At 36.8% G+C, this 10808-nt stretch overlaps 1 protein-coding gene across 2 annotated transcripts in view; it reads left to right on the top strand.

The window, feature by feature from the left end:
* Positions 1 to 4053: 4053 nt before the first annotated feature.
* LOC132092518 (E3 ubiquitin-protein ligase SH3RF1) overlaps positions 4054 to 10808 on the top strand; it is a 48058-nt gene continuing 41303 nt past the window's right edge. The window contains exons 1-2 of one of the 2 annotated variants that reach the window (XM_059498779.1): positions 4054 to 4409; positions 9461 to 10020. In XM_059498779.1, coding sequence (XP_059354762.1) covers positions 9595 to 10020 — 426 coding nt within the window. In that variant the 5' untranslated portion in view covers positions 4054 to 4409; positions 9461 to 9594. Of the gene's footprint in view, positions 4410 to 5136; positions 5272 to 9460; positions 10021 to 10808 lie in introns of those variants that run through there. The other variant, XM_059498780.1, reaches the window with a different exon arrangement.

The following is a 10808-nucleotide window of genomic DNA, read 5'->3' as shown; positions in this document are numbered from 1 at the left end:
AAATCAGCATATTAAAATATGAAAATTCAGTTTTGCCACAACAGGAATAAATTAAATTTTATAATATATGCAAATAAAAAACTGTAATTTTATATTGTTATAATATTTCACAGCTTTACTGTTTTTCCTATATTTTTGATCAAATATATACAGCTTTGATAAGCACAAGAGACTTTCAAAAACATTAAAAATCTCACCAACCCTAAACTTTTGAACACTAGTGTGTGTATATACAGTATGTATGTGTATATATGTATGTATGTATACATATATAGTGTTGATCAACACAAACAAATATCTCTTATATTAATATGAATTTAGTAATAAATTAATATTTATTTAATATTGGCAAATATGGTTCTGATATTTTCAGATTTGTCTCACTGATTATAATTTTAAATGATAAAACAATCATTCTGATTAGTTTTCTATTTGACATCATTGCACTGAACTGTTGGGACTGAAAGGAGCTTTCACACCCCCATCAACACCCCTCATAACACTAAAACAGTTGGGTGTAAGAATGATCCCTAATGTCAAATGCATTGCTAAACTCTGGACTGACAAAATGACACTTGGTAGCAGTGGAAATAATATTATGTCAAGTTGAAGATGGTTGACCAAGAACTTGGAGGTTATGTAAAAGCCTTGTATTATTAATTGAGAGCTTCAACTATATGACTAGAAACAAGCCAAGAATCAACATGCACTTATACTTTAATTATCAAATTGGTGTTTCCTAAAATGAAACCGGCCGACTCACACTAGCCCTCATTCTGTGTCCAACATTACATCATGAATTCACAGTTTTGAAGATTCAGATGGTCGTGGTAGATTGTCACTGCCTTGGAAAACAGATGCCTTCATGCTGCAAAGGATCCCTGAATCCATTATTCTGTCTGTCAGGACTGGCTCTCATGTTTTGAGGAAAAAGCATTTGTCATATCTCCTCTCTCTCTCTTTCTTCTATCTGTTTCTCTCATTCAAACCCTCCTCACTTTTTTATTGCCCGTGACACAGCTGTCGCCTCAGACGTGGCAAAATCGTGTGCTCTTTAATGTGTGCATAGAGGCAAATTGCTGATCACAAACTCACTCAAGTATATAAATTAAAAGCCAAAATAACATAACTCTAGCACTTCGAGTATAACGCCATTATATTCTCCTTTTGCATAAAGAATGATGATGCATAAGGCTATGAAAACGTGAATATGTATAAATGCAGTATGTATGAATTATGCATCAAGGATGCTTTCAGTTGATCAAAAGAGAGATGTATTTAGAGTTTAAATAAATGCTGTTCTTTTGAACATTCTACTCATCTGAGCTTTTTAAGAATCCTGAAATATATATATATATATATATATATATATATATATATATTAAAATAAATAAAGTAGTTCTAAATTGTAATAAAAATTGTAAACTCTATAATTTCAAATATGTTTCATATATAATACACAGCTGGTGCTTCAGATGTGGCAGAATTGAAAAAAAAAAAAGCCAATATAACTTTTTCGGCCACTTTGAGTATATATGTATAAAAGTATAAAAATCATGTATATGCTTGTAATTATTATGAATCACATGCACTGTTATTCCAAGTTCAGGACAATCCCATCTCAGACTGGGCCATGACTGGGTCAGTGATAAATCAAAGCTTTTCCTCCGGGGTTATCCAAGAAATTTGCACCAGGCTTTACAGCCTCTGCCCCTCCCTTCAGGGGGTGGACTAATGACCCCCGGTAATGGTGAAATATGACCGGAGAGCTGCTGCCAGCTCCAGCGGGATCAATTCTGACATCCAAGAGCTGTGCCACCATAAATCTAACTTCTTTATTATTCTCTCGCACTCTCTGTTTGCAATACTATTCCTCTCTTAACTTTTTTCTGTGTTCCATACATATTTATTTTCTCTTTCTGATTTATTGTTCTCATTAGCCAAGTCATGACAGTACACACTGCACACACATGCATATGCACTCAAATGAGCCCTTCATGAACTGTTTCAGCTCAATTACACACGCTTGCTTACCAAATGTTGCCATTATAGTGGCACGATTTAGTTAAGTGTGCAAATTGCTCACAACGATGTGTTGTAATTTTTCCTGGAGCAGACAAAGTACAAGCCAAATCAAGTCATAGCACATTCATCATATCTGCGTTATCTATTGGTACTATCGTTCTCTGTGGGCTCTGTAAAACAGATGAGTCTATACATAAAATGTTAGCTTTCTTCTTATGGTGTGTAGAAATATATGCGTGACTGTAAATAAACAGAACTGAAAAGCTTTTGAACAAGCAGGCTACATGTACTGCCTTTGACTTACTCTGTTTATGCCATATGCTATAAATTCTTACAAGATACTGTATATTACTTCATGATAAGAGCCAGTGAGGTAGGAAGCTGATGATGTAATTCCTGTTGACTTTAGGGCTTGAGAACTTTGCCTTCAGCTGAAATGACTATAGCATATTGCTATCTTAAAGAGTGTTCACCAATCATGAAAAAAGGTCATTAATTGAAAAAAAAATATATATATTTTTTATTCTGATTTAGTTTAATTTTAAGTAGCATTATAACTTAAACATAAAAAGATTAAAACTTCATAAAAACCATTTAGAACTAAAAGAACTGAAAACATGACAAGAACAATTACGAAACAAAATTACTGAAACTTTCAAATGAAATCAGAAAGTATAAAAATAAAATCTAATTCGAAATTGACCGGTCTCATGAATATGAACGTTCCGCAATCCATTTCATTCCAAACATTTTGTGAAACACAGAAGAAGATATTTCGAAGAATGTTCAAAGAACTGTTTTTGTTGAACATGAGTGAAATCGACATGGCAAACTTTTCGCCCTCATGCGAAACTCCGCCAAACCTTCACCTTTATTCACAAATCACTGAAACATTCCTTAGATCCTCAAACCTTAAAGTAAAGGCTTCTCTTTGTAAAATAAAACCCACTTTTACAGTTTTATAAACCATGAGGTATTTGAACATAATCATGTAACAAAGATGCATTTGATCCCAGCCTTGGGGGCTTGTGTCTGATGAACAAGAGGGGCTGTGTGTCTCTTGCAAGGTTTACACACCAGTGATGTAACTGGTCGATCTTCTAACAACCTCACCTCCATGTTAACCTTTGTGTGTGCCAGTGTGCATGTGAAATTGAGCCACAAGCTGGAGGAGAGATGCAAAACCTTAAGGTTTCAAGGGGATGTGAGAGAATGTGTTTGAGAGCAATAATATTTACCTCATGGTATTATAATATGAATGTTGCCTGTATAAATTAAAAATTAAATTTAAATGTATGAATTTAGCAGACGCTTTTATCCAAAGCGACTTACAGTGCATTCAGGCTATCAATTTTTACCTATCATGTGTTATATATTTTTTTACAAATATGTTAACCAGTAAGCATTATGCAATGCTAAATGTTTCAAAGAATATTGTTGTGACAAGATGTAATTATGTGCATATTTAAGCTATCTTCTATATATATATATTTCTTGCAGTTCTTAAAATGGAAGGAGAAGTTGAGCAGTTTGAACTAACTGTGCGGTAGTATTCCTCGCATTGTTCTCTGTTACTGCACATTTTGGCAATTAGATAATCTGGGTGTGCATGCAAATAACAATACTATATACATGCATACTATATACTGCATAAATAGTAAGTGTAGTACAATAAGTGTGCTACTGACAACATACTCGAGGTTCATCTGGTGAAATTTGATCTCTCTACCCATTTTAACCTGCTACAAGAGGAAAGTTAAAAACGATTCCCCTGCAGTGACTCCCGTCATTTGTGAAACTATATGACGCACGCGGAGATTGTAAACAAACTATTCGTCAATGAACAACGTTACCCACTAAATCAGCTTTAGAAATACAATTTGCTTATTTATGGCGATCAAAACGGCAGCTTTTTAGTTGTTGTTTATTTAACATTTCGTAACAACGAACTCTAAGATCAAAACGGTTGATGTATTTTTCTAGCTAAGCATTTAGAAAATCCTCCCTCCCGACTACAAGTCCTCTGCAGTGTCCCACAGTATCCACACAGGGCTCGTCATGGCGCTCGGACGCAGGAACTCGCTTCCCCTGTTTTTCTTCGCTTTCTTCTAAATTGAATCTACCTGAATCTCTCGGAGTGAGGCTATTGCTCGGACTCGGGTTTTATTCTGATTTCTTTTTTTTTGCTGTTTCGACCGAACGACTCAAGAGCGATGACCTGTTCCTTGCTGAGATATACAGATCTGAACATATAAACTTGTGTCCAACTTGGGCGATCAAGATTTCAGGATCCCGTTTCCAGGGCGAATTCCCAAGCTTGAGGAACTCGGGGAAAGAAACTTTTCTGGAAGAAGAGGAGTAGTGAGAAGGGGCCCTTATTTAAGGTAGCTCTTTTGTGCTCTCACAAATATCACCGCAATAAAATGAAATGTAAACATCGAATCAAATCTTGTGAAGCTATGCGGTTACAACCAACATGAACACGAGTTACAGACAGTCGCGAAACGTTAGATAAAAGCGTCTGTCCTTTACTGTTACATCACGTACGACACTTTATACGTCTTTTAAAATTGTGGTTAGTTTTCAAAACACGATTGATGATGGGTTAATTAGTTCCAGGAGTTATTTAAACAGACTCACATACTGTAATTTAAGGTTGATGTATTTGTACCGCTACTCGGAAACAATGTGGCTAATGTTGGCTCTGTATTTATTAAATACAAGACTGTTCGTTTTATTCGAGGCTTTAACGACAGAGAGGGCGAGGTTGAGTGTTTGTACTGAAGGTTTAAGGGATAGTTTCCCCAAAATTGTAAATTCTTCATCATATACTCACCCTCATGTTGTTATAAAACTAAATGCATTTAAAAGAGATGTTAGGGACTCACAGCCTCAGTCACCTTTCACTATCACTGCATTCCCCCTTACAATATAAGTGAACAGTGACTGAGGCTGTCAATTTGCTTAACATTATCTTTTGTATTATGTACTTTAATTGTATATGTTAAGTATATTTATTTGATTTATAACGTTGATTTAGTCTGTATTCATTGTTCTGCTTGCCTTTATGTATCCTCGTCTTTTGATTGGGAACGTGGTAGTGTGTCAGTCGGGATAACCGGTAACGGAAGGATAGTGATGAGGCTCGAGGAGGGAAAGGTCTGACGAGACCACTACAGTCTCGTTTGGGCGCATATTTGCAGTTTAGACACGAAGTCTCTTCTAGCCAACCGACCAAACGTGACGGTAAACTCTCTTTAGTTGTTTCAGCGTTATTTTTGTTGCCATTACCGGCGTGGACTGTGTCAGTGTGTGTGTGTGGAACTAGAAAACAAAACAACAATTTTCATACCGTTCAGTTCAATCTCGAGTTGGGGTTCAATCTTCAACTGGCTGGCAGGAGCCGCCACTGACAGGTCACGTGACCCGCCAGTGGCTGGTGGCAGCTGCCAGTCAGGTCACTGGTAGCTGCCAGTCTGATTAGGTAATGTGACCTGTCAGTAGGGATGAAAAGATACTATTTTGTTTTCAGAATCACTGCCAACTCAGTTGTTTTTCTTATAGTACTGTTTCTATACTATTTTTTTGTTCACCTGATCATCAGTTTTGTGTGTTAAACACAATCTACTAAATATAGACAACTTAATTTTATTGAAAAATAACAAATGAAAAAATATATAATCCTAATAAGTGAGAATTTTTTTTATATATTTATATATATAATAAACTAGGTTAATGGATAATTCAGCAGCAGATTAAGAGTGCACAATAATTATATTAAAAGTATATACATATATAAAGTTGGTTTTAGGTTCGAAATTCATTAGACATTCGCTTTCGAGATGACAGTCCTACAAATATACCACCACCACGATTAGTTTTAACAATATGCAACAACTTGATATCAACATGAAAATATTATTTAAAAACCGCCTAAGTGTATTAGCAGCTAATTTAAACCGGATAAAGTTTTGACATGCTATAGTGGCGCTTGATGCGTAAGGGACCTTCTGACAATTACAGCGATTGAGTTTAAAACGTCCGATGTATTTTAACTAACGTGACTTCTAACATTTAAAATATAACATTGCCAAACTGTAAGGTGTGTATATCTCAAAATGATTTACTACAGGAGGGATTTTGCCAATACTTTCTTTCATATATACAGTACAGTACACAATTATGTTCATAATAAACAATGTTCCAAAGGTTGTAGCAGATTCCTAGTGGTTAGAGTGACTTACTACATTTGAAATTTTGCCAATATCTATCTTACTGCGCAGTACACAAATATTTTCATAAAAAATACTGTAATTCACTATAAGTGATTTTATTAATGTTCCAAAGGTCAAAGTACATTCCTAGTTACAATAATAACTTACAATAGGTGTAATATTACCAATACCTTCTTTTTTTACGTACAGTACAAAAATATTTTGACAATTATAGCAATTTACCTTTTTTCCCACACTCCAAAGGTTGTAGTACATTCCTAGATACAAGATTGAATTATATCAATCACACCGGTATGATCAGTCTAAACTGGTCCCTGGCGTGTACGATCACACCGGTCAGTGCATGACGTGAAATTCAAATGTGCTCTCACACATTGGCTGGCGCTGAGCCAGAGACAGGCGCGTTCAGAGCTGTCATCACAACTTTTCTTTGTTTTCAACCATATAATGTTTATTTTAGGTTTCAGACATATAAGTACCATAAAAACAATACGTTTAGAGTTTGTAAAATACACACTGATGTCAAAGGAAGAGGCAATAATAATCCTTTCCATTATAATTAGACACGTTTTATTCATATCAGATACACATTGTGTAAGTAACTTTAAAGTTTACTCTATTATTCTCCCAGTTCACCAGCCACTTACTTTTATGTATTTCAGGAGAAGTGGATGAATTCACATGTTGTAAATCCAACAGATCCGATTCTCTGAACTACGTCTGCGGCACAAACTAAGATGGCGGCACCCATCGCGCATACAGCTCAACTACGCGATCGTTATAAAGGTGTTTAAAAACAAAACACTTCCACTTGCATATATTTGACAATCGGAATATCAGCTATTTCATGCCATATCTAACAAATTTGTGAATATTTTGAATAAAAATATCTCATAAAATCAATTTGCTGTACATTTCATGAGATGGGAGGGGTCGTTTAGGTTGGGTGGGGGAGGTGCGGGGTCGCTGGGCAGCACGCATCTATAATGGGGGTCGCGGGCTAAAAAGTTTGGGAACCCCTGCTTTAAATTACAAACATACTACAACCTTTGGACCATGAAAAAACTATTTTGGTCAATTACAGTAATTGTTTTCTAAGAATAATTATTTACTGTATGTACAGTAAAGGAGATATTGGCAAAATTTCACCTGTAGTAAGTCAGTCTTGTAACTACAAATGTCCTACAACCTTTGTGTCATTTTTTTAAAGAATGTAGTTTGTGTACGGTACATACAGTAAGGGAGATATTGTCTGTAGCGACATGTTAAATGGTTAAATATTTTCTGTTAGTTGCTCACAATGCATTTACTATGGCATTAATAACATCATTTGTATTAATTATTGGACTTCGTTTTGAACTGAGAGGTAAATTTGCAGACGGTCCCTAAAGCAGCCTAGGCGAATATCCAACGAATATCAGACCTAAAACTACCTTAACCGCGCTACAACAGATGATAAAATAAAACAAAAAAGACTCTATCTTTCATTACATGAAAGTATAATACGAAAGGGTATGGCTCCAATACAGAGCGAAGTCAGGAGCACTCCACATAAAAAAAGTGAAGAGATGTCATGTGTATAGTCTATGTCTGTGCAATATTTTGAGCCTTTTCTTTTAATGGTTTTAAATCACTCTGTTTCAACGTTTTGACTGTAGTGACCGAAAGCGACATGCAGTTTGAATGCTGAATGGAGGGTGACAGCAGCAGGGAGAAGACTACGTCAACTTGACTTAAATATTCATCTCTACTTCACATTAAATAGGGAATGGCTTAAGGCATACTGGCAGTATGCTTTAGAGGTTTCGCACAAATAAAGCGCTCAGAGTTTAACGCGTTCTCTTCCACTCTCTCTACAAGGAAATATATTATTTTATGATCATTAATATATTCTCACGGGTCTTGTCTTTTAATTTGTCGACATTTTATAGAGGTTTCTCACAAATAAAGTGCCCAAATAGTCGTGATCTCAACTGGCGGCTGATTGTCGTTTCCACTGCTCAGTCAGACAGCCACGAGAGCGCTCCGAGTTTAACGCGTTCTCTTCCACTCTCTCTACAACGAAATATATTATTTTATGATTATTAATATATTCTCATGGGTCTTGTCTTTTAATTTTTTGACATTTTATAGAAGCTTATTACAATTAAAGTGCCCAAATGGCCGTGATCTCAACTGGCTGGTTGTCGCTTCCAGCCAGCCACTGGCAGGTCACGTGACCTGCCAGAATCAGACTGGCAGCTGCCACCAGCAACTGAAAGCTGCCAGAATCAAACTGGCAGGTGCCATCAGCCACTGGCGGGTCACGTGACCTGTCAGTGGCGGCTCCTGCCAGCCAGTTGAGGATTGAACAGTCAATCTCGGACGTGATTTTATTTTTTCTCCAAATGCGAATAGAATACCGTACTAAAAGAATCAAGTTGTGTGCTAAATGATCCTCACTGTACACTGAGCTATGCACTTTGTACTGTTCCATCCAGTCTATGAATTTTATAAGGTTATGAAGTGTAAGTAAAGCTGCGACAGTTGAGTTCATGGTGTCCAACATTCCACACTTTGTTTTTAGGTTCCCATCCCGGTATTTCCGGGAGTTCGCTTTTTATTATGTATACTTTTATTATGTATATGTATACCGTTTGTATACTTCAGTATGACATAGAAGAGTGAATAACTGCGTGAATAGAGAAGTACCAAGCATACTGCGTGACCAGTGTTGTCTGATTCCCGAATGAATGATTCTTATGAATCGGTTCTTTTTATTGAATTAAAAACACACATTACTGTATTTCACTAATACAACTTGCAGTAAGTGAATGCAGTAAGAATTATATTTTTGAAGTATTTATTTCTCAAAAGTATAAAAAGAAACGTTTTGGATTAAAATCATTGAGGAAGCAAAATCTGAAACAGAATCATTTAATTCATTATAATTCCCATTCCTAGTGATATGTTTGTAGCTTATTTACTGGTCCAGTTCTTAGTGTTTCTGCAGTTTGTCCCAAGTTTACTGTGCATTTGAAAACCAATTTAGATCTTTTTGAAAATCCTGGATACTGAAGAGTCAGTTTTCTTGAGAAACTCTCTTTTTACATCCTCATTGTATGCTCATGTGCCTTCCATTGAAACCATCAAATGACACATGAATAATGCTTTATAAGACAGAAGTGTCATGTGATATATTTTTCTTTGATTTTTTACAGTGAATGCTAGAGACATGATCATGACTGCGGCATGGGAGTGACGTGACATCAAGATTGGACTTTCCCTCCAAACAGCCTTATATCCACACACTCACATCATGTGCCTCTCTCTTCGGAGAGGCAAAACTCACTGAATGAACGACTACGCTGAGAAAGATTGTGCGAGTGTGAAAATGGACGAGTCTGCGCTCCTGGACCTGTTGGAGTGTCCAGTGTGCTTGGAACGGCTGGATGCTACGGCGAAGGTGTTGCCGTGCCAGCACACGTTTTGTCGGCGCTGCCTGCTTGGAATCGTGGGGTCGCGTGGAGAACTGCGCTGCCCAGAGTGCCGCACGCTAGTGGAGAGTGGCGTGGATGAATTGCCTAGTAACATCCTCTTGGTACGGCTACTGGACGGTATGAAGCAGAGACCGAGGAGAACAGGAAGCGTGCATGGCACATGTACTAATGGATCTGCAGTGGCAGGAGTCCGAGCGCAGGGCGCTGGAGGAGGCCAGAGAGATCCAGGTCCCACAGGGGCACAGTCTCAGAGGGTCCAGACCAAGAGCACTCCAGTTAGGGTGAGTCCCATAAGTCAGACAAATCTGAAAAATGCGCCTCATTAAAAATCGAGTGAAATACTATAATCATTTGAAAACACTGGATCACGTGCTGGTTGTGTGAAAAAGTGTGTGCTTCGCTTTAAAGCACGCAGTGCAAACAAGCTTGATAAGAGGATTTTCGTTTTAGTTTGACAGATACTTTGCCAAATCAATGGTGCAAAACTCAACTTTATGATATAATGAGGAGTTTGAGGTTTATTATGAAAGTGTGGTGGGCCACCACATTAATGTGGTTTAAATGGAATTACTGTTTAATATTTAACTGTAAAATAAAAGACTATTTAAGAAAAAAAATCATGGGACAACTGTAAAAGTACATTACTGATATTAATGGCTGTCTTAACTTCTTCAAATTCAAAACTGTCAAGCTTTTTTTCGCCAGTCGGTTTATTAACCCTTTTTTTCAGTGCGGTAGTAAGCAGTTTTCTGTGAATATGTGAGACTTCCGATTCATTAGCTGCTATAGGGAAATAACGAGAAGAATATCAATGTGCAGTAAACGGTAGAACTGTATGTCAATACATTAAAATAATATGGTAAAAAATACCAGTTTGCAGTTTCAAGCAGCATAATGAGCTGTTTTGTACAGCTGAAAATAACTGGAAGGGACTAACACCGGAAGCCAGACCCATTAAATTTACAAATGGCCATAGCCATTCTAATTTGAAAAATAAGGTGGATAAGACTCTCATTTTGGTAAAATAGACTAGTTGATGAATTTTGGTAAGATGTCTGGTAAGATGCTT

This window comes from Carassius carassius, chromosome 18 (assembly GCF_963082965.1).
Source record: "Carassius carassius chromosome 18, fCarCar2.1, whole genome shotgun sequence".
NCBI lineage: Eukaryota > Metazoa > Chordata > Actinopteri > Cypriniformes > Cyprinidae > Carassius > Carassius carassius.
The sequence above is the reverse complement of the archived record's forward strand: the minus strand, read 5'-3'. Positions and strand labels throughout refer to the sequence as shown.